General features: G+C 46.3%; 1 protein-coding gene across 1 annotated transcript in view; it reads left to right on the forward strand.

The window, feature by feature from the left end:
* LOC147617346 (nuclear protein) overlaps positions 1-22,875 on the forward strand; it is a 45,837-nt gene extending 22,962 nt beyond the window's left edge. The window contains exons 4-5 of the mRNA XM_086776987.1: positions 22,427-22,558; positions 22,682-22,875. Of these exons, the coding sequence (XP_086633113.1) occupies positions 22,427-22,558; positions 22,682-22,795 (246 nt within the window). The 3' untranslated portion in view covers positions 22,796-22,875. The remainder of the gene's footprint in view (positions 1-22,426; positions 22,559-22,681) is intronic.
* The last annotated feature ends 2,363 nt before the right edge of the window (positions 22,876-25,238 follow it).

The following is a 25,238-nucleotide window of genomic DNA, read 5'->3' on the forward strand; positions in this document are numbered from 1 at the left end:
CGGGCTAGGCCACATTACCCCACCTCAAGGTACTTCCATATAGAGGCAAAGAATTCGGGGCCTCCAAGCATCCCTTGAGAGCACCATGTGAGGCCCGATAGGAATCCCAAGAATCCCACGCCTCACATACATCCCCCTTTTGAAGTCCCGTTCAAGCCATTATTCTGGTTGTACCTCATCTTCAACGGGCAAGATGTTATAAAATTGCAGAACCAACGGACGTGCCATTTGAATCATTTTACCTTCTGGTACCCATGTGCAATCTGTCATGGGCCGGTGTTTCCACTTAATATAGAATTCTGGCATTCCCCGCCGAACCGTGATTTCAATATGAGTTTTGGTTCAAAAGGCGTAGCGGCGGGGGTGGCACCATTGGCAAGTATCGGTACATGTTGGCCAAAACGGGTATCAGGAACAAACCTCTTGAGTAGGCTGATATAGAATGCATTATGTATGTGCACAGTTGTTGGCATATCTATTTTGCAGGTAACTCCATTGTAAGATTTGAGAACTTTGTACGGGCCGTAGAAGCGATGGTTGAATTTCAGCGTGAGGTTGGCAGGTAGTGCAATGTTTTGGGCACTAACAATGACCAAGTCCCCCTCATGAAACTCATCATCACGTCTCTTTTTGTTAGCATGCTTGACATATCTGACTTTGCTCTATTCTAGATTCTGCTGTGCAATTCGCATTCTCTTCTCCCATTTTTGCAAAAAATCCTCTGCATCTGCATCTTCGGCATGCACATCTCCTGTAGCAATTGCTAGAGGTGTAATGACCTCGTTACCGGTAGCCAACTCAAACGGCGTATATCCGGTAGCAATGTGTACTGAATTGTTATAATGAAATTCCAAGATTTCAAGGTAATTCGCCCAAATCCTTCTGATCAGCACGAACATAACTGCGAATATAGTCTTCTATGCCTTGATTGATTCTCTCAGTTTAACCATCGGTTTGGGAGTGATATGCTGAAGACATGCGCAACTGTGTGTCCATTAACCAAAGTAATTCTCTCCACATGTTACTCATGAATCTGCTGTCTCTGTCTGACACAATAGCTATTGATAACCCATGATATTTGAAAACTTGACTAAAATAGAGCTTTGCAGTTTGGTACGCCGTGAGAGGTGGTTTAGATGGAATGAAGTGTGCCTGTTTCGAGAAGTAATCCACTACCACAAATATGGTGTTGTATCCATGGGACTCCGGGAGATCCACAATAAAATCCATACTGACAATGTCCCACGGCCTGGACGAGATAGGCATGGTTTGCAGTAAACCAGTCGGTTTGTAGTAAACCAGCCGGTTTGACTCGTTGTGCCTTCACAAGTTGACATGTTGGCATGTGCGAACATATTCGATTACATCCTCAGTCATATGTGGCCAGAAGAAATAATGTCGAAGTTGCTCGAGGGAGCGCTTTTGCCTACCATGCCCGATCAGCTTACAATTGTGGGTTTCCCAAAGTAGCATGGCTTTGAGGTCCGGGTCATTGGGCACATACACCTTTTCGTGGGCGTAGAATAATCCATCTTTGAAATCAAATAAACCCACGGCTAAGGTATCATTTTGCCCATTCGAATGACTGCGGCTTTTAATTTCTTAGCATCTCTGATCTTGTCCAAAATTGCACCATTTGCAACACTCACTGCATTCAATTGTGGCATACGGCTTAAAGCATCTGGCATCAAATTCTGCTTTCCCGGTTTGTGAATAATGTCAATGTCAAATTGTGCGATGAAGTCCTGCCATTTGCCCTGTTTTGGTGACAGCTTAGGTTGCGTATGAAAGTACTTTAGAGATATCTTATCTCTAAAAACTTTCGTGTGTTTGTCTTGCACATAATGACGCCACTTCCTAGGCAATGAACCACCGCTTGCATTTCCTTTTCATGTGTGGTCTATTGGCGTTCTACATCGTTGAACTTGCGTGACTCATACGCGACAGGGTGCTCTTCTTGTAATAAAACTCCTGCAAGGGCCCCGTCCAATGCATCCGAGTGAATCTCAAACTCTTTGTTGAACCCCGGGAGCTTAAGCACTGGGGTGTAGCACATTCCAACTTTAATCTTTTTCAAAGCGCTCGCTACATCTGTCCACCAAAAAGGCTTGATGCCTTTAGTTATATCAGTGAGGGGGGTGGCGATTTTGCTAAAATCTTTGATAAACTTCCGGCAGAATTGTGTGAAACTCACGAACTTCACGCACAGTTCGGGGTGCACTCCATTTCATCACTGCCTCGATCTTCTTGGGGTCTACTTTTACCCCTTTCTGATTGACCAAAAAGCCTAAACACTCCACTTTAGTGAGTGCAAATTCGCATTTCTCTGGTTTCGCATACAGTTTGTGGCGTCGTAACATTTGGAAGAATAGTCTTTAAAGATATCATTCATCATTGTGCAGAAGGTGGCCGGGGCGTTGGTTAACCCAAACGGCAACACTAGCCATTCGTAGCTTCTATACCTCGTGCGAAACGCCGTTTTCTCAATGTCGTCTTCGGCGATGCGTATCTGATGATATCCGGATCGTAAGTCAATCTGATTGAAGTACTTTGCTCCCGCCAGTTGGTCTAATAGTTCCTCCATTATTGGTACGGGGTAGCGGTTCTTGAGGGTGATTTTATTGAGGGCTCCGTAATCGGTGCATAACTTGGTTGACCCGTCCTTCTTTGTGACAAACAGCACAGGTGCACGATACGGCGACTTGCTGGAGCGCACCATTCCATTTTCGGCCAGTTCATTCAACTGTACCTTGAGCTCCTTGAGCTTTGTAGCATCCATCCTATATGGAGCTTTAGCCGGAGGAATGTGTCCTGGCAAGAGTTCGATCTTGTGATCCACCGATCGTTTCGGTGGTAACCCGGTTGGCAATTTCTTGGGCAAGACATCCTGGAACTCATTTAGCACTTCGCATATTTGGCAGCCTTGCTTAGCCGCCCTCTCTGCATGCTTGGCATTGCACCATTCCGGCACCTTGCCGCGACTATCTGTCACTTTCTGAGCCTTACCCAACCCTGTTGCATACATTGGGTGCTCTGGATTTTACCTCCAATGTTCTTGTTGACTGATTTGTCCCCCGAGTGACGACGGATGCATGGCACACTGACTCCAGTCGCCTGCATATCCAGAGTATCATGGTATTTGCAACTTTTTCCATTAAGAGAATGAGATATTTGTCGACCCAAGTGAGCCCTACAATCACTTCGAAGGCATCCATGGACACAACTATGAAATCCAGTCGCGCTTTCCATGCGCCTGCTTGCACTTGCACATTGTATGCCATCTTTACATTGTCATCCTGCCCTTGTGCAGAAGACACTGACAGCTTATTGGAGTCGCACATCTTTACTCCCAGTTTCTTGGCACATTTTGGGGTGATGAAATTATATGTGGCTCCCGTATCCAACATGATATTTTGCTCAAGGCCATTGACATTAGCCTCAAAATACACATTCTGCACTGTCGATAACTGAGCTGCCATGCATTTCGGTATTGCCTGCACGGCTCCTACCCTTGGTGGGCTATTGCCTCGTCGAGACGAGGTTTCTGCATCGTCAATCTCAGTGATCCTCAGTCGATCCATCCGTTCATAATTATCCTCCTGCCCTTGGGCTTGAACGATGGTAACCCGGCTTTGTGCGGGTCGACGAGGACATTCACTGTCATAATGATTACCTGCGCAACTTCTGCACGGGCGTGTTATGGGAGGAAGAGTGCGCCTTGTAGTATTGGAAAATCCCCCTGTATTGGTTGACTAGGACGTCCCCCTCCCCGGCATAAAGTTCCTATTCACTGAATTACTTGTCCCAGAGGTCTCTCTCCCGGGTTTTATTGGAAGAGTCATCATTCTTGTTCTGAGGCTTGGCACCATTCCATCCTCCTGTTCATGTTGCACTGTTTTTGCTTTGCCACTTCTTGCTCTCAGTGTCGGATAGCCGTTCTGCCATTGTGAGTGCCGTCTCATAATTTTCAGGCTCCTGCTTCTCGATCTCTCTGCGGGCCAGTCACGCAATCCGAACAGGAACTCGTGTAATCTATCTGTAGAATGCATATCTATGATTTGCAGCATAAGTTGCCTATATTTGTTGATATATTCCCGCAGTTTTCCATCTGCGTGTTTGAGGTTATGCCATTCATCTCGTATCCTGAAGACTTCATTCCGCGGTACAAAATATTCGGCTATGTCCTTACTAAAATCCACCCATCTTGTCCACGGCCTTTTTACCTCACCTGCCAAAAACCATGCGTATGCATCCCCTGATAGCAGTCGCGACGCCACACGGATCCAGTGTTTATGAGCCACTTTGTTCATGGTGAGATAATTCTCTGTCTCTCGAATCCACCTTGTCACCACGAGTGAATCTCTTTGCCCAGTATACTTCTCCGGGGGTAACGATTTGTACTTCTCGTACCCCTCATCTGATGACTCTGAGTCTCCCCTGTCGTTCCGTCTCCTGTGGTGACGTCTGGGAGGGGATCTCAACCTCATCTGTCTTGGCGACGAAGGTCGGCTGCCATCCTTCTTGTGTAGTTGTTCGACTAAGGAGGCCAATATGCCTTCTAGCCGGTTCAATCTGTCGTCTTAGTGATCCTGCCAACTCGGCCTTGGATCCCTTGGATCATCCATTTGGTGTTGTTGAGTATCCAGTGCTCTTGACTCGAGACGTCTGTTGTGCCGTTCACGTCGAATCCATGCTGTTATTTCGGCATCAAGCTCTGTCTCTCTTTCTTGCCTTGTTTCTTCCTCAATTCTCGTGGCTTCTTCCGCGTCCAGGTGGCCACCTTCCGTGGTCTTTCCCTCTGGCATATATGCTGATCAAACTCACCGCGATGCAGCGTTTCCTGCCCTGATACCAAGTGTCACGGAGCGGTCATCTCGGGTCGTGTTTTGGGTCCGAGTTCCTGCTCGGGACTAGGAAAATCCAGTACAAAACTGAAAACAGAGAATACTTGCTGAATGCTGCACACAAAGGCCTATAGCTCGTCTCGAAGAGGACGACGAGCCGGTCGTTTTGAGTACTAGAACTTCGAAAACGGACACCGTATGAAGGAGATATGACGAAAAACGTACAAGCTGCAGTAGAAAACGGTATCACCCAAATGCGGGCTTCCAACCCAAAAACTTGTATTGATCCGATCAATATAAGGTTTTGGGTTGTAAGCCCGCATTTGGGTGATAGCGTTTTCTACTGCAGCTTGTATGTTTTTCTTTATATCTCCTTCATACGGTGTCCGTTTTTGAAGTTCTAGTACTCAAAACGACCGACTCGTCGTCCTCTTCGAGACGAGCTATAGGCCTTTGTGTGCAACATTCAGCAAGTATTCTCCATTTTCAGTTTTGTACTGGATTTTCCTAGTCTCGAGCGAGCACTTAGACGGAGAACACAACCCGAGATTATCGCTCCGTGATACTTGGTATCAGAGCAGGAAATGCCGCATCGCGGTGAGTTTGATCAACACATATGCCAAAGGGAAAGACCACGGAAGGTGGTCACCCGGACGCGGAAGAAGCCACGAGAATTGAGGAAGAAGCAAGGGAAGAAAGAGAGACAGAGCTTGACGTCGAAGTAACAGCGTGGATTCGGCGTGAATGGCACAACAGACGTCTCGAGTCAAGAGCACTGGATACTCAACAACACCAAATGGATGATCCAAGGGATCCAAGGCCGAGTTGGCAAGATTACTAAGACGATAGACTAAACCGGTTGGAAGGCATATTGGCCTCCTTAGTCGAACAACTACACAAGAAGGATGGCAGCCGACCTTCGTCGCCAAGAAAGATGAGGTCGAGGTCCCCTCCCAGACGTCACCACAGGAGATGGAACGACAGGGGGGACTTAGAGTCAACAGATGAGGGGTATGAGAAGTACAAACCGTTACCCTCGGAGAAGTATATTGGGCAAAGAGATTCACTTGTGGTGACAAGGTGGATTCGAGAGACAGAGAATTATCTCACCATGAACAAAGTGGCTCATAAACACTGGATCCGTGTGGCGTCGCGACTGTTACCAGGGGATGCATACGCATGGTTTTTGGCAGGTGAGGTAAAAAGGCCGTGGACAAGATGGGGTGATTTTACCAAGGACATGGCCGAGTATTTTGTACCATGGAATGAAGTCTTCAGGATACGAGATGAATGGCATAACCTCAAACACACAGATAGAAAACTGCGAGAATATATCAACAAATATAGGCAACTTATGCTGCAGATCATAGATATGCATTCTACAGATAGATTACATGGTTCCTGTTCGAATTGCGTGACTGGACCCGCAGAAAGATCGAGAAGCAAGAGCCTGAAAATTATGAGGCGGGACTCACAATGGCGGAACGGCTATCCGACACTGAGAGCAAGAAGTGGCAAAGCAAAAACAGTGCAACATGAATAGGAGGATGGAATGGCGCCAAGCCTCAGAACAAGAATGAATTCTCTTCCAATGAAACCCGGGAGAGAGACCTCTGGGACAAGTACAAGCGGGGCAAGGTCGAGTGGAGCTTTTGTACCCCGAACCTATGGGAGTAATTCAGTGAATAGGAACTTTGTGCCGGGGAGGGGGACATCCCAGTCAACCAATACAGGGGGATTTTCCAATACTGCAAGGCGCACTCTTTCTCCCCCGACACGCCTGTGCAGAAGTTGCGCAGGCAATCATTATGACACTGAATGTCCTTGTCGATCCGCACAAAGCCGGGTTACCATCGTTCAAGCCCAAGGGCAAGAGGATAATTATGAACGGATGGATTGACTGAGGATCACCGAGATTGAGGATGCAGAAACCTCGTCTCGACGAGGCGATAGCCCACCAAGGGTAGGAGCCGTGCAGGCAATACCGAAATGCATGGCAGCTCAGTTATCGATAGTGCAGAATGTGTATTTTGAGGCTAATGTGAATGGCCTTGAGCAAATATCATGTTGGATACGGTAGCCACACATAATTTCATCACCCCAAAATGTGCCAAGAAACTGGGAGTGAAGGTGTGCGACTCCAATAAGCTGTCAGTGTCTTCTGCACAAGGGCAGGATGACAATGTAAAGATGGCATACAATGTGCAAGTGCAAGCAGGCGCATGGAAAGCGCGACTGGATTTCATAGTTGTGTCCATGGATGCCTTCGAAGTGATTGTAGGGCTCACTTGGGTCGACAAATATCTCATTGCCTTAATGGGAAAAGTTGCAAATACCATAATACTGGATATGCAGGCAACTGGAGTCAGTGTGCCATGCATCCGTCATCACTCGGGGGACAAATCAATCAACAAGAACATTGGAGGTAAAATCCAGAGCACCCCAATGTATGCAAGAGGGTTGGGTAAGGCTCAGAAAGTGACAGGTAGTCGCGGCAAGATGCTGGAATGGTGTAGTGCTAAGCAGGTAGAGAGGGCAGCTAAGCAAGGCTGCCAAATACATTTATGCGTCATGAAGGTTAAGGATGCATAGCAGACGAAGTGCTAGATTGGTGAAGCAGAGATACACGAAGTGCTAAATGAGTTTCATGATGTCTTGTCCAAGAAATTGCCAACTGGGTTACTGCCGAAACGATCGGTGGATCACAAGATCGAACTCTTGCCATGACACAGTTCTCCGGCTAAAGCTCCATATAGGATGGATGCTACAAAGCTCAAGGAGCTCAAGGTACAGTTGAATGAACTGGCCGAAAATGGGATGGTGCGCTCCAGTGAATCGCTGTATGGTGCACCTGTGCTGTTTGTCACAAAGAAGGACGGGTTAGCCAGGTTATGCACCGATTACAGAGCCCTCAATAAAATCACCATCAAGAAACGCTACCCCGTACCAGTAATGGAGCAACTATTAGACCAACTGGCGGGAGCAAAGTACTTGGGTCGGATCGACTTACGATCCAGATATCATCAGATACGAATCGCCGAAGACGACATTGAGAAAACGGTGTTTCGCATGAGGTATGGAAGCTACGAATGGCTCGTGTTGCTGTTTGGGTTAACCAACGCCCCGGCCACCGTCTGCACAATGATGAATGATATCTTTAAAGACTATTTAGATGAGTTTTTGATCATATATATTGATGATCTGCTCATATTCAGCAAGACCTTGAGTGAACATAAAGAACATTTAAGAAAGATCTTCCAAATGTTACGGCGCCACAAAATGTATGTGAAACCAGAGAAATGCGAATTTGCACTCACTGAAGTGGAGTTTTTAGACTTTGTGGTCAATCAGAAAGGGGTACAAGTAGACCCCAAGAAGATCAAGGCAGTGGTGAAACGGAGTGCACCCCGAACTGTGTGTGAAGTTCGTGAGTTCATGGGTTTCACACAATTCTGCCATAAGTTTATCAAAGATTTTAGCAAAATCGCCACTCCCCTCACTGATATAACTAAAGGCATCAAGTGTTTTAGGTGGACAGATATAGAGAGGAGCGCTTTCGAAAAGATGAAAGTTGCAATGTGCTGCACCCCAGTGCTTAAGCTCTCGGAGTTCAACAAGGAGTTTGAGATTCATACGGATGCATCGGACGGGGTCCTTGGAAGAGTTTTATTACAAGACGGGTACCCTGTCGCGTATGAGTCACGCAAGTTCAACGATGTAGAAAGCCGATAGACCACACAGGAAAGGAAATGGAAGCAGTGGTTCATTGCCGTAGGAAGTGGCGTCATTATGTGCAAGACAAACACACGAAAGTTTTTAGAGATATCTTTGCGTGCCGCCTTGATCTTCGGCATGCATAATCTTCTGTGCTCCAGTTGCATCCATGTGAGGTCATCATCGAAGTAGAGAGAGAGAGAGAGAGAGAGAGAGAGAGAGAGAGAGAGAGAGAGAGATTTTATTAACGTCTTCCAAAAGACCGAACTCGGCCTATGAGACAAATCGGAGTACCTGTATGGGGTATCCTCTGTCATCCCAACAAAATGAAAAAGTACTGAATAAAAAAGCTGAATCTGGGTGTGCAGGGGATGGAGCTCTACTACTAGGAGAATGCAAAGCTATATGCATGGAGTATACAATCATGATATGCAACCTAGCTAGCTCCATCCTGTACCATACTGGGGGTATAAAATGGTATACATCAGTGAAGGGGGTGTCCACAGCTCCCTGAAGAACATGCCTGGGTGTGCTCTGAAGCGAGCCAGTCGCTCCGCACCCTCTCTGTGAAACTGAGCTCTGATCTCTGTCATCTCTCTCTGGTATAGGCGTGGTGTCCGAAAGCCAGGTGTCCTCTGTCTCCTGCGGGCTCTAAGTGTCTCTGCTCTCTGGAGAGTAATTCCCTGCCGTGTAGGGGCTGGGAGGGGTATGGATCTCTGAAAAAATGTAGTAATCTGTGTCTGTCGCCCCCCCTCTGGAGCTGTCTGAGCCTGTAATAATGTCTCTCTGTGGCGCTGTATGTCTAGAATGTATCTCCCCAGTATGCGTTGGTCTGCTGTCTCAAAGATCTGGCGTAGGGAATGTGGCTCTCTGAATAAAATGGGATATCTCTCTCTGATGGCTGTATATGCTCTGCATCTGCATACATAATGCTCCTCACTCTCCACCTCCTCTCTGCACAATCTGCATACCCTCTCCTCTCGGGGGATCCGTGCTGCTCTGCCAGTCTCAATCTCCAATCGGTGTGATGAAACTCTGAGCTGACCAATAGCCACTCGGGAGCGGTGTGGTAAAAAGCCCTCCATGTATCTAGGCCTCTCTATAAATCCATCATCAGTGATACTCATGAAGTTATCTCTGTAGTATAGCATTTTCGGTGGAAGAGGCTGTGTAGGCGATATCCATGTCTCTCGTGTATAGAGCTGCCATAGATCCTGTCTCAATACTCTGTTCCTCTCACTATGAGAGAGACGGATATGTGGTGCATCCCTGTCATACTGGAATGGTGGTAGATGATCCATGTCTAGGCCATGCTGTGAGAACCAATGTGTGACCTGTGCATACCATGATCCTCTGTCTCCTGCCTTAGCCAACTGTCTAGATGCCTGAAAAGCTCTGTGTGATAATCTGTCCCGTGGCATCTCTCTGAATCTGTCTAGCAGGCATATAGTCTGAAATATGGCCTCTACCATCATAGGAGGCGCAGCAAACTCTACTCGGATAATGTCATGAGGTACTGACGGTTTGCTGCGTATCATGCGTGCCATCATGAGGGCCTGTGGTCTCTCTATCTGTGTCCACCAATGGGTAGCAAGGCCTGGTGCCCATACTGCTGCTCCATACATCAATGCCGGTGTGACTAATGTGTCAAATAGCCACCCCTTCGTCCGGGGCTCCTGAAAATGCGCCTGGTGGCACTGTCTCTCTAGCATAGCCAATGCTGCATATCCCCATGTCAATCTAGCTCTGGCTGCTGAACCCATGGTAAAGCGTGTGGCTGCTGCAGAGAAGGTAACCCCTAGGTACACGTATGATGTCACCACCTCCACCTGTCATCCTGCGAGAGTGAACGTCAGCTGACTCCTGCCCTGTCTCGATGTAATTCTGGTCTCTGTAGCGTACTTTTAGTAGCCTATTTTGTCGGCCTAAAGTTGCTTTGCCAGCCAAAAATAGCATGCTATATATAGCGCCAACATGAAAGACCATAACCTTGGTTTTCCCAAGGTTCACAGTAAGACCCCTCTGTGTGCAGAAATCATCGAGTGCATGTAGATGCTGCTGTAGACCACCTGGGGACTCAGACACTAATACAATATCATCAGCATAGAGCATAATATGTACTGAGGTACCTGCTAAATCAACTCCATCTCCGCCTCCCCGTGTAATGAAGTCAGCCACCTCATCAATGTATAACCCAAATAGCGTGGGGGAAAGTGGGCATCCTTGCTTCACACCAATGGTGCTAGCAATAGTCTCGGACATACCTCCTGGACATCTGAGTCGCCCAAAAACCTGCTATTGCTTCACACCAATGGTGCTAGCAATAGTCTCGGACATACCTCCTGGACATCTGAGTCGCCCAAAAACCTGCTCATATAATGCATAGATGCCCCATGTCATATCTGCTGGTATGCCAAGAGACTGTAGGCGCTGAAAGAGCCTCTCTCGTGGTACTGTGTCAAATGCCTTGCGGAAATCCACAAAGCAGCAATAGAGCTTTCTCTTCCTCACTCTGGCCTGATCAATCATACATCTCAAAGTGAATACATGGTCAGTGGTAGAGAAAGCTCTCCTGAAGCCTGCCTGCCCTGATGAGCGTAAACCTGCTCGCTCAGCATATAAGCTAAGCTCTTGCTCCAGCACTGCACCATAGAGTTTAGCCAGCACGTGGCCAACCATAACCGTCCTGTAGTTGCTCGGATCGAGCATATCCCCTGTTTTGTGAATCGGCACAATGGTGTGCATCGTCCACTCCGCAGGCAAACCCTCTGCTAGTGCCCTGTTAAACAGGTGTGCAAGAAAAGGAGCTAAAGAATCTACTGCATATATGAGATGCTCACCCTGCAGGCCCATATGGTCGGCGGCCCGTCCATGCTGTAGGCGGCGGATAGCTTCCTGTACCATCGAGTGGGTAAAGAAGCTAGCTGTGGTAGGTCGAGGCTCCTATGGCTGAGGTATAGGTGGCTGCTGTGGGGCATGGTACAGACCCTCTGCATATGTGTGCCATGTCTGTGGGTCTGCAATAGGTGTCGGGGTCCGGGGCTCTCTGAAGTGCCGCCATGAGACAGGGCTATCTCTACTCATGAAGAAATGAAAGATCTCTAGCTCCTGTATCTCTGCGAAGGCCCGCCTTTTGCGGCGAGTAAGTCTCCTCATCTCTCTCCTCGACTCCTGCTCTGTGATGGCTCCCAAGGCTCTCTGTATGCGGAGTCGTGAATATAGGGCTCTGCACTCGTCATCATACCATCTGTTCTGGGCCATAGTCCTAGGTCTCGCAGGCTCTCATGAGTGTACACGATGTAGCTCTGTAATGCAGCCGTGTGTAGGAGTGATGCGAGCTGGGCTGTAATGGTATCCATAGATGCCAGGGGATCCATGAGTAGGAGCCCATCCTCTACTCTGCCAGTGTATATGTCTGCCATGTCATGTGTGAAGTAGATGGTAGTGTGTGGCGTCGGTATGTGGGGGGCTGGTGATACTGGTGATCCGGCTAGTGAAAATGCCAAGTATGTATGATCTGCCCCAATAGGACGAGGTGGAATGGAGAATGAGGTGACAAGCTGTGATGCCTCCAAAGACCCCATAATGTAGTCTACCACCGTGCCTCCGGTCCGTGTATGACCCTCATGTGGGAAGCATGTCAGCCCTCCTGATCGCGGCCACTGTAGCATCCCGTTATAAATAACGAGACGATGCCTGGCTCCCAACTCTAGTAAGTGGTCCCCATAATGTCCTCTGTCTGGTCCAGTGTCCTCTGATGCCCGACTAGCCCCTATCTCCTCTGGATCCACAGGGTGGAGGATCTCCATGTCATCATAGTCATAAACCTCACACTGTCTGCTCTGTGTGTGGGCATTGAAGTCGCCCGTAAGAAATACTTCCCCTAGTGTAGAATAATGCATAATCTCCTCTGACAGACAAGTGTATGGCGAGGCTCCTGTCTCCTCCTCCTGTGGCATGTCCTCTGTAATGACATAGGAGGATCCTGATGGAGAAAAGTAACATAGAGCTATGTATATAACCCTGTCCTGTGAGAGCTGTAAGCTGATCCACATGTATCTGGCCTCTGGATCCTGTGCTACCACTCTCAGTCTCCCTTGTAGCTCCCGTCTGAATAGGACTGCTACTCCCCTTGACCCTCTCGAGGTACCCTGGCGTGTGGTCCTCCAGTATGCTGACTCCCACTAGAATCCCTCTACTCGAGGTAGCCCTCTCTCTGGGCTCTGATGTGTCTCTGTCAGAAGTATGATGTCTCTCCCCACCATAACATGCTCCAGTCGTCCAGGCTGCACCCATATTGAACCATTACAGTTCCATACTGCTATGTGTATCTCTGTCAGTGGCCTGGTCTGTGTCCCATAGGCCCCAAACCGCTAATCCATGGGCCGGCCATCAATGATGACCCGACCATCTCGATAGAAGGCCTTCTTGCCTTCTCTCCTCGCGTGTAAGACTCGTGGCATGTTAGTTCTCCTATGCTCAAGCTGCATCCTCGTGAGATCATCATCCAAGAAAATAGGAGCTCCCTCTAAACCCCGTAGTATGACCTTCTTCCTCATGAAGGGGTGACCCTCTCCGTCTCTCCTGCAAACTGTAGGATGAGGGCTCGCTTGCGTATTGAGTCTTTCCCGGCTCTCCATGCTTTGGTGAAGGGGAGAGGGTGCTCTTCCTTGTAGCCGAGCTTCATGCATAGAAGCTGTCCATCTTTCTCGGTAGTGGAGTCGGGTGTCTCGGCTATACCTGTGACTTGAATGTTGAGGCGGCGGGCATGCCTCATCTTCTCCTCCTCAATGGTGGTGTGAATGATTTGGTTTTCTTCCCTTTGAGTCTCCTCCCTCACTTCGTTACGGATGTTCTTCTTCACCACCTCGACCCATCCTGACTGCTTGGCTTCGAGCTTTCCCTCCATGTCCTTTGTGATCTCCTTGGAGATCTCTTCTTTGATGGCCGTGAGAGTGTTGTCATTGATCTCCCCTTCTTCCTTCTCAGCATTCTTGATGGCTAGCATTTCCACTTTCAATGCACTCACCTCCTCCTTGAGTGCCGTGTTCTCTTGTTCGAGGTTCGTGACCCGTGCTTCGAGAGCTATGATGTGCCTGTGTAGTTTGTTTTCCACCTCATTGAGGTTGGAATCGGATGTCTTCTTGTTCTCCTTGATTAGTGCCTTCATTGCCATCTCGAGGGCCTCGAGTTTCTCTTGGAGACTCGGGGCCATTCCTCCAAATCACTCTGCAGTCCTTCCCACAGGCAGGGAGGAGAGAGAGAGAGAGAGAGTTATGATGCTGCCTTGGGGGCCTGAGCAAGGGTGGTTGGGAAAACAGGGCCAGGCCTAACGCGAACTGGTGGGCAGAGAGGCGAAAGGGGGCAGAGGCGAACTGGGCAGACCTAAGGCGAACTGGTGGGCAGAGAGGCGAAAGGGGGCAGAGGCGAACTGGGCAGACCAGAGGGGGCGAACTGGTGGGCAGAGAGGCGAAAGGGGGCAGAGGCGAAATGGCGAAAGGGGGCAGAGGCGAGAGAGAGAGAGAGAGAGAGAGAGAGAGAGAGAGAGAGAGAGAGAGAGAAGAAAGAAGAAAGCTGTATTAACGTCTACTAGATGCCGAACTCGACCTATGAGACAAATCATTGTACAACTGTCAATGTCTTCTGGATGCCCAGAAAAAAAAAAGGGCAAAATGAACATGAAATGAACTATGAAAGTACTGAGCTAGTGGGGGGGTGTGATGAATGGAGCACTACTGCTAGAGGCTCAGTATGCAACCTATATCCGTAGGGCATACAAGAATGCCAGAAAAAAAAAGGGCAAAATGAACATGAAATGAACTATGAAAGTACTGAGCTAGTGGGGGGGTGTGATGAATGGAGCAAGGTGCAAGAAGAAGCTGCTCACAGAGAGAGAGAGAGAGAGAGAGAGAGAGAGAGAGAGAGAGAGAGAGAGTTAGCCTCAAAATGCAAGTCAACCCTTGCATGTGTGTCACATCCATATAATATAGAAGTACAAAATATTATATAGATAGAGTGTCCTTTCACACTTGATATCCAAGAGGAAAAACCACATGGGAAAAAGTGCCGATTGGTTAAGCCCTGTTCACACATAGCACTACCATAAGTGAGCATATGCCTACAAATCCCCCCTGTAGTGAAAGTGTGAACTTGTACAAGGTAGCAGATCACTCTCTGTATGAGAGTAAGCCCAAAGCTTTGTTGAAAGCTTCAAACTTTTCTCGAGATAAAGCCTTTGTGAATAGATCTGCAACATTATCCTGTGTTGGGCAGTAAGATAAACTGATCTCCCCTGCATGTAACCTCTCTCTCTCACATAGTGATAATGAATCTCAATGTGCTTGGTACGTGCATGAAATACGGGATTTCGTTGCCACGGCCATAGCACTTTGGCTATCAGTGAGAATGTGGTGGGTGTCTGCTGACACTCACGAAGATCAATCTCCTCAACCACACAATCTACTGTAACTGTGAAGACTGCCCTGTACTCAGTCTCGCAAGTAGATGTGGCAACAATGGGTTGCTTTTTGCTCAACCAAGATATGCATGAACCGCCAAGAAAAAAACCATTCCCACTGGTGGATTGCCTGGTATCATAATCACCAGCCCAATTTGAATCACTGTATGCATAATGTATGCATAAAGCTGCAAGTTGCCTCCTGGGATAGAACAAACCAAGATCCAGGGTACCTTGAAGATAACGAAAAATGCGTTTGACTGCTTGCCAATGCTGTGCCTGGGCTATGCATGAATTTGCTCAACAAAGACACGCCAAAAGATATGTCAGGCCTCGTGTTACACAATTAAATGAGGCATCCCACTGCCTGGCTGTAAATGCCGGCCTCAAAAGCTCTCTAATATCATGCATAGTAAGCCGTACACCTGGTTCTACTGGAGTAGAAATGGGCTTACATTCATCCATGTGAAACCTTTTTAGCAAACTTTTTATATACTTAGTTTGCTGCCTAACAATGCCATCATTTGTATGCATAAACTGTATGCCGAGATAGTAGTGTAAAGGCCCCAAATCTGACATCAAATTCAGCTTTCAAATTAGCTTTGAAATCGGAAATCTGTGCTTTGCTAGTCCCTGTAATGAGCATGTCATCTACATACAAGATGACTGAGAATATCGGGCACAGGTTTTCTTCACATACAACGTGCTTTCAGCTGGACTATTTACATAACCTTGGCTGGTTAGATGAGCATGTATTTTATCATACCAAGCTCTTGGAGCTTGCTTTAACCCATACAATGCTTTGTGTAACTTGCATACTTTATGTTCCTCACCAGGAACTACAAAACCAATGGGTGATTTACATATACTTCCCCCTGTAAATCCCATTTAAGAATGCAATTTTGATGTCCAATTGATGCACTTTCCATCCTTTATGTGCAGCCAATGCAACAATTGATCTTATTGTAGCCATTCTTGAAGTAGGATGACCAAAAAAGTGTACCTTCGTGAATTACATTAGCTGATTACTGTGCTTTTTTATCAGAAGAGTTTGCCACTGCATTGCTTGCATCTTTCTTTTTCTCTTTTGCAATCTGCTTTCTACATTCATTGATGTAGTGTCCAAGCTTATGGCAGTAGTGACATTTGCCCTTATTTTTAGGCTTGTTTGCATCCCCTTTGACTTTTCACCACCAGAAGAGGGCTGTCCATGACCATCCTTACTAGACTGTTGTCTCCCATGCTTAAAGCTCTTTGCTTTACTCTTATCCTTGGCTGTAAATGCCTTGTCTCCACCACGGTTGCTAGATAAGTTTGCTCTTGTTTGCTCTTCCTGCAAGAGTAAACCCACCAGCTCTTCAAAAGTGACGGGATTACCACCTCCTCTCATAGAGAGGTTGAGAGAGGTGTGAAAGCCCAAGTAGGAAGGTGGTAAAGAATGAAGAGTGTTGGTGACCAACTGTCTGTCTGGGATAACCTCATCAATGTTGAGCAATTGTTCCTGGAAATCTTTCACTTTGGTGAGATGATCTGCCATGGAGTCACCCTCATCCATAGAAAGAAGATCCAATTGCCTCTTCAAGTAGGCAACTTTTGCCTCGTTGCGTACCTGATACATTGCTTCCAATGTGTCCCATGCAAGCTTCGATGTCTTGCAAGACCGAATGTGTGGAATAATAGTCCTTTTCATTGAAAGGGCTATCAAGGACATGGCCTGTGCATCCCTAGAGTCCCATTTCTTCTGCTCTTGTGTGGGAGTAGGTTCTACCTTAGGAGCTCTTTGAGCACCTCCCCTTTGAGGCATTGCTGGCTGTATGGTGAGTGGGCGTGTGCCATCACCACACATGATGCCCCAAAGTCATTTGGCTACCAACAAATTACGGATCATGAAACTCCATAGGGAGTAAGTTGATCCATCCAACTTGTCCTCGTGAGTGAGCACACCAAATACATTTGTAGCATTTTGAGCCATGTCGACAAAATACACCTGCAAGCAAACCAAGCACCAATGTGCACTGCCAGGCAACCAAATGTCCTGTGCAAATTTTTGCTTGCAAACTGAAGCAAGTGTAAACCTGCACCAAATTGTAAACGTGTGCATCCCTAGAGTCCCATCTCTGTTGCTCTTTTGTGGCAGGTTCTACCTCAGGAGCTCTTTGAGCACCTCCACTTTGAGGCGTCGCTGGTTGTATGGTGAGTGGGCGTGTGTCATCACCACACATGATGCCCAAAAGTCCTTTGGTTATCAGCAAATTACGGATCACGAAACTCCATAGGGAGTAGTTTTGATCCATCCAACTTGTCCTCGTGAGTGAGCACACCAAATACATGTGTAGCATTTTGAGCCATGTCGACAAAATACACCTGCAAGCAAACCAAGCACCAATGTGCTCTGCCAGGCAACCAAATGTCCTGTGCAAATTTTTGCCTGCAAACTGAAGCAAGTGTAAACCTGCACCAAATTGTCCAATTACACACAATGTGTATACACATGCGACAAATCACTGCTGTAATTCCCAATTACATGCTCCAATCTGAAAAGCCCCAATTTTTATGCACTGCAATTGCTTCAATGTGCAGTCAATTGCAAAAGCCCCAAATTTTTGCAAACAGGGAAGTCTTAATTTACTAATTTTGAGGTTAATTCGAAAAACCCCCAAATTCCAACCAAAGCAGCAGCATCAAATACATGTAGTGCCTCTTGCAATTTTCCATGCGAAGGGAAATTTTGGCAATCCCCCAAATTCACTGAAACTCTAAGGAAGATGTCGACGAAAATGTTTCTCCCTTTTTCTCTTAAAAAAAAAATAATAATCTGAATTTAAAATACCTGCAAAGGAGTTAATGTCCTTGAAATGGCCAGGTACAGGCGGGAGGGGACTGCAGGTATGGGCGAGCACAAGGAGCTATCTGATGAGCAGGTATAGGGCTTGGGATCTGGGCGGCACGAGGCACTGCAGATGGCGCGAGTACGTGCAGGTACGGGGCTTGTGTCAGTTGCGTAGTACAGGCAAGTAGGTGGAGGCGCAGCAGAACTTGAAATGTCCGTGTAGTAGGTGCAGGCGAGGATGTAGGAACAGCCAGTTGACGTCGCGGAGGTACAGACGGGCTGCACAGACATGCGGGCAGCTCCTAGAGCAGACGGAACCACCACCAATAACCGGGCGGAGGCGGAGAGGGGCGCAGCAGAGCCGCCGGCTCGGACGGGCGGTGGTGGCTGTCTCCCCAGTAAGACTGCCGGCTGGGCTGGGCAGAAGTGGCGGACGGGACACAGGCTGATGGACGGAAGTTGTCTGATCGATGGAAATCCATAGGCAGCGGGCCTGGGCGACTGAAATTCGCCGCTGGACGGAATTCCACAGTTAGCTGTTGTTGAGACTGAATTTCTAGGAAGCTGAGACTGAACCTCCAGAGCTCTGATACCAATTGTTGGTGTTGGACTCACACACTCACACACAGAAACTTGCAAATTAGGGTTAGGTGCAGGAAGAAGAAGCTCACACAGAAATGAGAGAGAAAGAAAGAAAGAAAGAAAGAAAGCTGTATTAACGTCTACTAGAGGCCGAACTCGACCTATGAGACAAATCAATGTACAACTGTCAATGTCTTCTGGATGTCCAGAAAAAAAAGGACAAAATGAACATGAAATAAACTATGAAAGTACTGAGCTAGTGAGGGGGTGTGATGGATGGAGCACTACTACTAGAGGCTCAGTATGCAATCTATATGCGTAGGGTATACAAGAATGCAATGTAGATCTATCTAGCTCCAACCAGTACCATAATGGGGGTGTAATATGTGATACATAGGCGATGGCGAGGCAAAAATACCTCGGAGCATGATCTCTGGGTGTGAGTGTAAGTGAGCTAGCCGCTACTGGATATGGTGCTGATGTCGAGCCTGTATCTCTATGATCTCCCTCTCATGTAGTGTGGGAGTCTGGTAGCCTGGTGCTCTCGGCCTCCGTCTGGCTCGGAGGTCCGCAGCGCGCTGAAGTGTAACCCCCTCCTGTGTCAGGGTAGGCACTGGGATAGATCTCTGGACGAAATCAGTGAGCTGGAGCTGTCGCCCACCTCTCCCTGTGGTATGAGTTCGTATCAGTGTCTCTCTGTGGCGCTGTCTCTCTAACAAGAACTGGCCAAATGTGCGCTGGTCTGCGGACTCCATGATCTGGCGGAGTGAGGGATGTCCACTGAAGATGGTGGTGTATCTCTCTCTAATGACACTATATGCTGTGCATCTGCATACATAATGTTCCTCACTCTCAACCTCCTCCTGGCATAGTTTGCATATCCTCTTTGCTCTAGGGATCCGTGCTGCCCTACCTGCCTCAATCTCAAGCCGGTGTGATGACACTCTCAGCTGGCCAATCACCACTCGAGCACTGTGAGGCATGTACACATCCATGTATCCAGGTCTCTGTATGAATCCATCCGCTGAGATACGCATAAATTGATCTTTGTAGTATAGCATCTTCGGCGGTAGAGGCTGACTGGGTGTAATCCAAGTCTCTTGAGTGTATCACTGCCATAAATCCTGCCGAAGGACTCTGTTCTGCTCACTGTGAGAGAGCTGGATGTGTGGTGCATGTATATCATACTGGAAAGGTAGTAGGTGATCTATGTTGAGACATCCATGCTGCCCTACCTGCCTCAATCTCAAGGTGGTGTGATGGCACTCTTAGCTGGAAAATCACCACTCGAGCACTGTGAGGCATGTACACATCCATGTATCCAGGTCTCTGTATGAATCCATCCGTTGAGATACGCATAAACTGATTTCTGTAGTATAGCATCTTCGGCGGTAGAGGCTGACTGGGTGTAATCCAAGTCTCTAGAGTGTATCGCTGCCATAAATCCTGCCGAAGGACTCTGTTCCGCTCACTGTGAGAGAGCTGGATGTGTGGTGCATGTATATCATACTGGAAAGGTGGCAGGTGATCTATGTTGAGACCATGCTGAGTGAGCCACTGTATCATCTGTGAATACCATGATCTCCTATCTCCACTCTCTGCGAGCAGAGTCAATCTGATGGCATATCTCTGATCGTGTGTATGAAACAGATCGTCTGGAAGAGGGCCTCTACTAGCATAGGAGGTGGAGCAAACTATGTCCGGACAATGTCATGTGGGGTGGAGGATTGGTCAAGTTTACGCTTATTGTGTTGGCCGAAAAAGGACTCAGGAGCTTTAATGTTTAAATTCTTAGTTTATGATGCTTGTAACAAGCGATACATAACTTTTAAGTCATCGGCTTCTACCTCTAGGGGAACCACAACGGTGTCTGGAATTGGTACATCGATTAGGCCAGCCCCAAGGCCAACCCATGGAGGGGACATTCTTGCAACAGGTGTAAATACCCTCAGCCATCATGTGGGCAGCAGTCAGCCAAGCTAGACAGCAGTCGGCCAACAGCCAGGGCCAACAGCCAGGAAAGCCCACGACCAAACCATCATTTAATGCTATTTGATCCAGTCGTGGAAGATATTAAAAAAGCCAACGTCAGGGAAAACAGCCGACCAGCACCCTATGGGCATAAAAAGGCAAGCTTGCCATCATCCATAAATCATCAGATAAAAATCCAAGTTATCATTAGCAGTCAAGCATGTGTGCTTAGGCAGCCAGCCTTTGCATACTTTCAGCATTCCTTTGTGCTTTCAATCCAAGGCATGTGAAGCTTAGTCTCTTCCTAGAGTTCTCAGCACACCAACCCTCAGTCTCGAGCCGGTGTATTCTCTTCAAAGATAGCTTCACAGTTTGCCTACAGCTTATGCACAGTTCTGCCCAACGGTGGTCAGTTAGTCAATTGGTCTGCGCAGTCTTGTGGACATAGTTCAGCTTGCATTCAGTTCTCCAGAAGAAATATAGAAAATACTCCTGCTTGCAGAGGGGCCCCCTTCAGTGGGTAATTTGGGACCCCATATGGTGTCGTCTTGACTACATCTTTTAGTTCATGTATGCTGTTTAAAGGATTGCTAAAGGCTCATTAAACTCGGGTATAAAGAAGGCCTTGTTGTTTTACACGGTCCTAGCTTGGTGTATGCTACAAAAGGGGCTTTCCAACATTGAATTTTGACTTTAGTATCTGCTAGTAATTGACTGGTTTATAAACTGTTATGTTTTTAAAATTTCAGAAATCTCATAATTTTCCTCTCATGTTTTCACTATCAAACTTTAAAGTTCAAGCTGAAGAATTTTGGATTTTGTAAATTGTTGTTTTCTATGCCTAAAGGCACCCATTGTAGGGGTGGCTAGTTGGTGCTTCTAGATGAATGATTGGAACTATGATCTTGCTACATCACTAGGGTCAGCTACACCTTTCGTTAGCCATTTTGTGCTTTTGTTTTTTTTTTCGTGAGTTCTTGGTTAATCAACTAACTTCGTTTCGCACATTGTAGTAGCCTGTCTAGCTAGTCTCCTAAAGGCAGTAGCTGGTGGGTGGCATGGGCACTGTTAATGCCTAGGTGGCTAGCCAACCACGTAGAACACCTGTGTCTATGCGCAAGAGAGTGCAGCGAAATCACATCAGCACACAAGTGTCCTATAACTGCTGTCTGTATTATGTACAAGAACAGGATGATTACAACTGAATTCTCTAGTACAATGGATATGATTGAGTGAAAACGTCAACTGCAGCCTTGTGGCCTACTGCATGCTCCTGGCTAGCACTTCGTCTAGAGAAATGCTGGTGTGTGATGTCCAATGCTCAGGAAAGCATATGATTATGACGATTTGGCTACCCACGTATATATATATACATACATACATACATATATACATACATACATACATACATACATACATACATACATATATATATATATATATATATATATATATACATACATACATACATACATACATACATACATACATATACATACATACATATATATACATATATATATATATACATATATATATATATACATATATATATATATATATATATATATATATATATGTATGTATGTATGTATGTATGTGCACGAATGCTACTGGTCGGTTTGTTTTACTATTGTCGGCCAGGTCCACGACCTGCCATGGCATCAGTTCCGCGTGTCACTACCACCTGGCACATGCAATTGCCCATGGGCCTGTACATGCTATTCCACAGGTGAGGTGTGTCACAAACCACCTGGCACCAGACCATTTATAGGGCAGGATAACCCTTAGTAAAGGGCCCACGTCACTGTTCCCACATAACCTGTCCACTCTTCATTGCAGTCTCCTCACCTCCTCCACTGTACCTTTTTGTCTCCTTGGCAGTTAGGGTGCATCTGGGACCATGCAACCATATGTACTGATTTAAGGACCACTTTTTCCGCTACAGTTTATTTATGAAGAGATTGCAGGTTATCTTCTTTATATGTAGAGACTCATTTCTTTTAAGCTTGTTTGAATGCATCTCAGGTGACTGCACTGATCAAAGAGCTTTCCGGAGCAGCCTCAGTTGCAAAAGGAGTGACCTTTGAGGCAGGAATTGAGGAGAGGCTGTGTGCTTACGCTCGTTCTGTTGCTCATTTTCCCACTGCACTGAAAGAGGTGGAATTAGGCTTGTTTGTTGGTGTCATTCAAATTTTTGAAGTCAGTTGGTTTCTTTCTTTGTGTAGATGCCATTTCTTCTCATGTTTCTCATGTAGTCTGTGATCTGCTGCTGCCTTGCAGTTTGAATGGAGAAATGGCTGGTTTTATGGCTTGTCACAAAAAGCAATGGCCTCTGGTTCAAGTGATCCATGCTCCCTTCACACCTCTTGGCTCAAAGAATTGGGGGCTGTATAAGGAAAAGTTGAAATGTTCATGATGTGCATATGTATGACTGATTTTTATCAATCTAATGCATTGAGGTTTTTGCATCCGTACACTACTGTGCGCAAGGTGAGCACGCAAAGATGATTGAATACCACATTCAAGGAGCCTCTTCAACCTTCGGAATTATGAGCATCTCTGTAGAACATGCTCTTTTTGGCCCGAATACACAGACGAGCAGCGCTTGTTGAGGTCATTGGTTAGCAGTAAAAGTACATTCTGTATTATATAGTTATGGTCGAGTCTTCTGCCTCTCCTCAATCCCAGGCTGTGGATGTCTGTTCGGGAGACAAATCAATCGCGTAGTTGCTAGGTGTTTCATGGGACGTGAGAAATATCAGCATTGGGGGGTTTGTATGCGAAAAATTTCAGAATCGGTCCTTGTTAACGTATATAGAACATGCAATATCTGTCCAGCTTTGCAGTTTTTCTTCATATGACAATTGAACTTGTGTTATGAAACTTGATTCCTGATTTTTGATTCTCCTTCAAGATTTGCAGAGTTACAAATAAAAATCTAGAACCCAAACTTCACTATACATTGCCTCTCAGGTGGGTATTCAACACTTGTAACATGTGCCTCCACATGGAATGACATTAGGGTTTCTCACTGCTTGCCATATTGTCAAGGTCCCTCGTTTGTTGCACCATGTCTTTGAACATAGAGGTATAGTCAATGGTGGCTAGGGGTTGCTTTGGATATCCATACGAGTCATATTGTTCATATGACTCATAGCTCTCTTGTTCTGGGCTCTTAAAGACCGCTGGAGTGTGTTGGCAAAGTCGCCGAGTACTATTGTATTGGTGCGGTTTCATGAGAAACCGGTCTAGACTCACGACTCATGTGTCCAATTGATAAGCTAACTCTTAGAGAAAAGCAATGAAATCTAAGCCTCTTGGACTCTAATTTCATGCAAATTATCAAAAAATCAGGGCTTTGCTCTACCAATAGCTGAAAAAGAATGCCCTAATGCAAAATAAACTTCAAATTAAGATCAAACACAACAAATAAACACATCCAATGCTCCAAAATCGTATTTTTTTTCGTAGTGTGACCTCCTAATCAACATTGAGCAATATTGACTGACCCCAATAGCTTGGAATGGACGAAACAACGGAGCTAAGCCTTGGGCTAGTCCTTGATAGCAGCGCCAAATAAGTTGAAATCAAGAGCTTATCTTAGCCTTGTAGAAGCATGTGTCGCTGGGTCTCGTCTTCGAGCTGTAAATGAAACTTTTCATGTAGGTGCAATAGCTGTTTCGTCGTGTCCTCACTCCGTTGTCACACCGAAATGCTCCTCGCCAAAAGGATAAAAGGAGGTCTCCCCATGCCAAGATAGAGTCAAGTAGAAATAATCCTTTGCGATTGTTCTCTCACAAAAAGCAAGGGAAGAAAAAGCTAATCGAAGAGGAAAGGCTACAATCAAACCTATCCAAGCATGCATCCATCTAGCAAGCATGACTTCAAAAGTATACAAGTAAGCAAGAAGAGGAAAGAAGGAGAACTTACAAGTAAATTACTGGAAGGGAATGATTATCTATTTTTTATTGTCAAAAATAACTTATATACAAGTGACTAGTTTTCACACTAGACTGGCCAAATTTAAAAAATGGACTATTCTCTATTACTAGTCTTAAGCAACTATGTATACTAAGTCTATAAACTTTACCTATTTAACATTAAGCTCATTATAGAACTGAGTTATATATTCCAGCACCATCATACAAAAGATAAGTTCTCTCGGTCACACGCGTAAGATAACAAAATGCCTTATGGTAGATCAGGTGGACAAAACCATGATAATCAACTACTTCGATGAGTGGTTAACACTGCTATAAGCCAACATGCATACCTTTGAATGCCGAAGTTATGATTGTGTGGATTGAAACATGCTTTCAAGGATTGTCCCAATAGAGTGACACCCATCCAAGTGGTAGTAGGATAATCAACCACTTCAATGAACCTTAAATTATTAAAGTGTACAAGGATGAATTATTCATAGAGACCCCCTTAATGCTATCACAAGGCTCCAGACCACGGTATATCCAAGGCTGTGAATAAGCAGAAATCCCAAGATTCAACTTCAAAGCAAGCAGCTAACGAGTTAGAGGCGCAACTCCCAAAAGCTGTAGTAGTCTTTAAAAAGGCTATCAAACCAAACACACAGGTCCAAAATAAGGAGGCCTCAAAGAGGCCGCATGGACACGTAACACGATTAGTTGTCAAGGGAAATGGCAACATCGTGACCATTGAAAGTGGTTCGGCGGATGATTTTCTGTGGCTGCCTCCCTTGCAGAGACGAGTGATTTCTATTTCGAATGAGCTCTTCCCAAGGAGAAGAAACTAATTGACTATGAAAACCTTCCAAAGAAACTCAAGGAGAATCCCATCCTTGTATTAAAGAACTTGCAAAGGA

The sequence above is a fragment of the Cibotium barometz genome, chromosome 37 (genome assembly GCF_041138505.1).
Source record: "Cibotium barometz isolate CiBa-2024 chromosome 37, ASM4113850v1, whole genome shotgun sequence".
Taxonomy (NCBI): domain Eukaryota; kingdom Viridiplantae; phylum Streptophyta; class Polypodiopsida; order Cyatheales; family Cibotiaceae; genus Cibotium; species Cibotium barometz.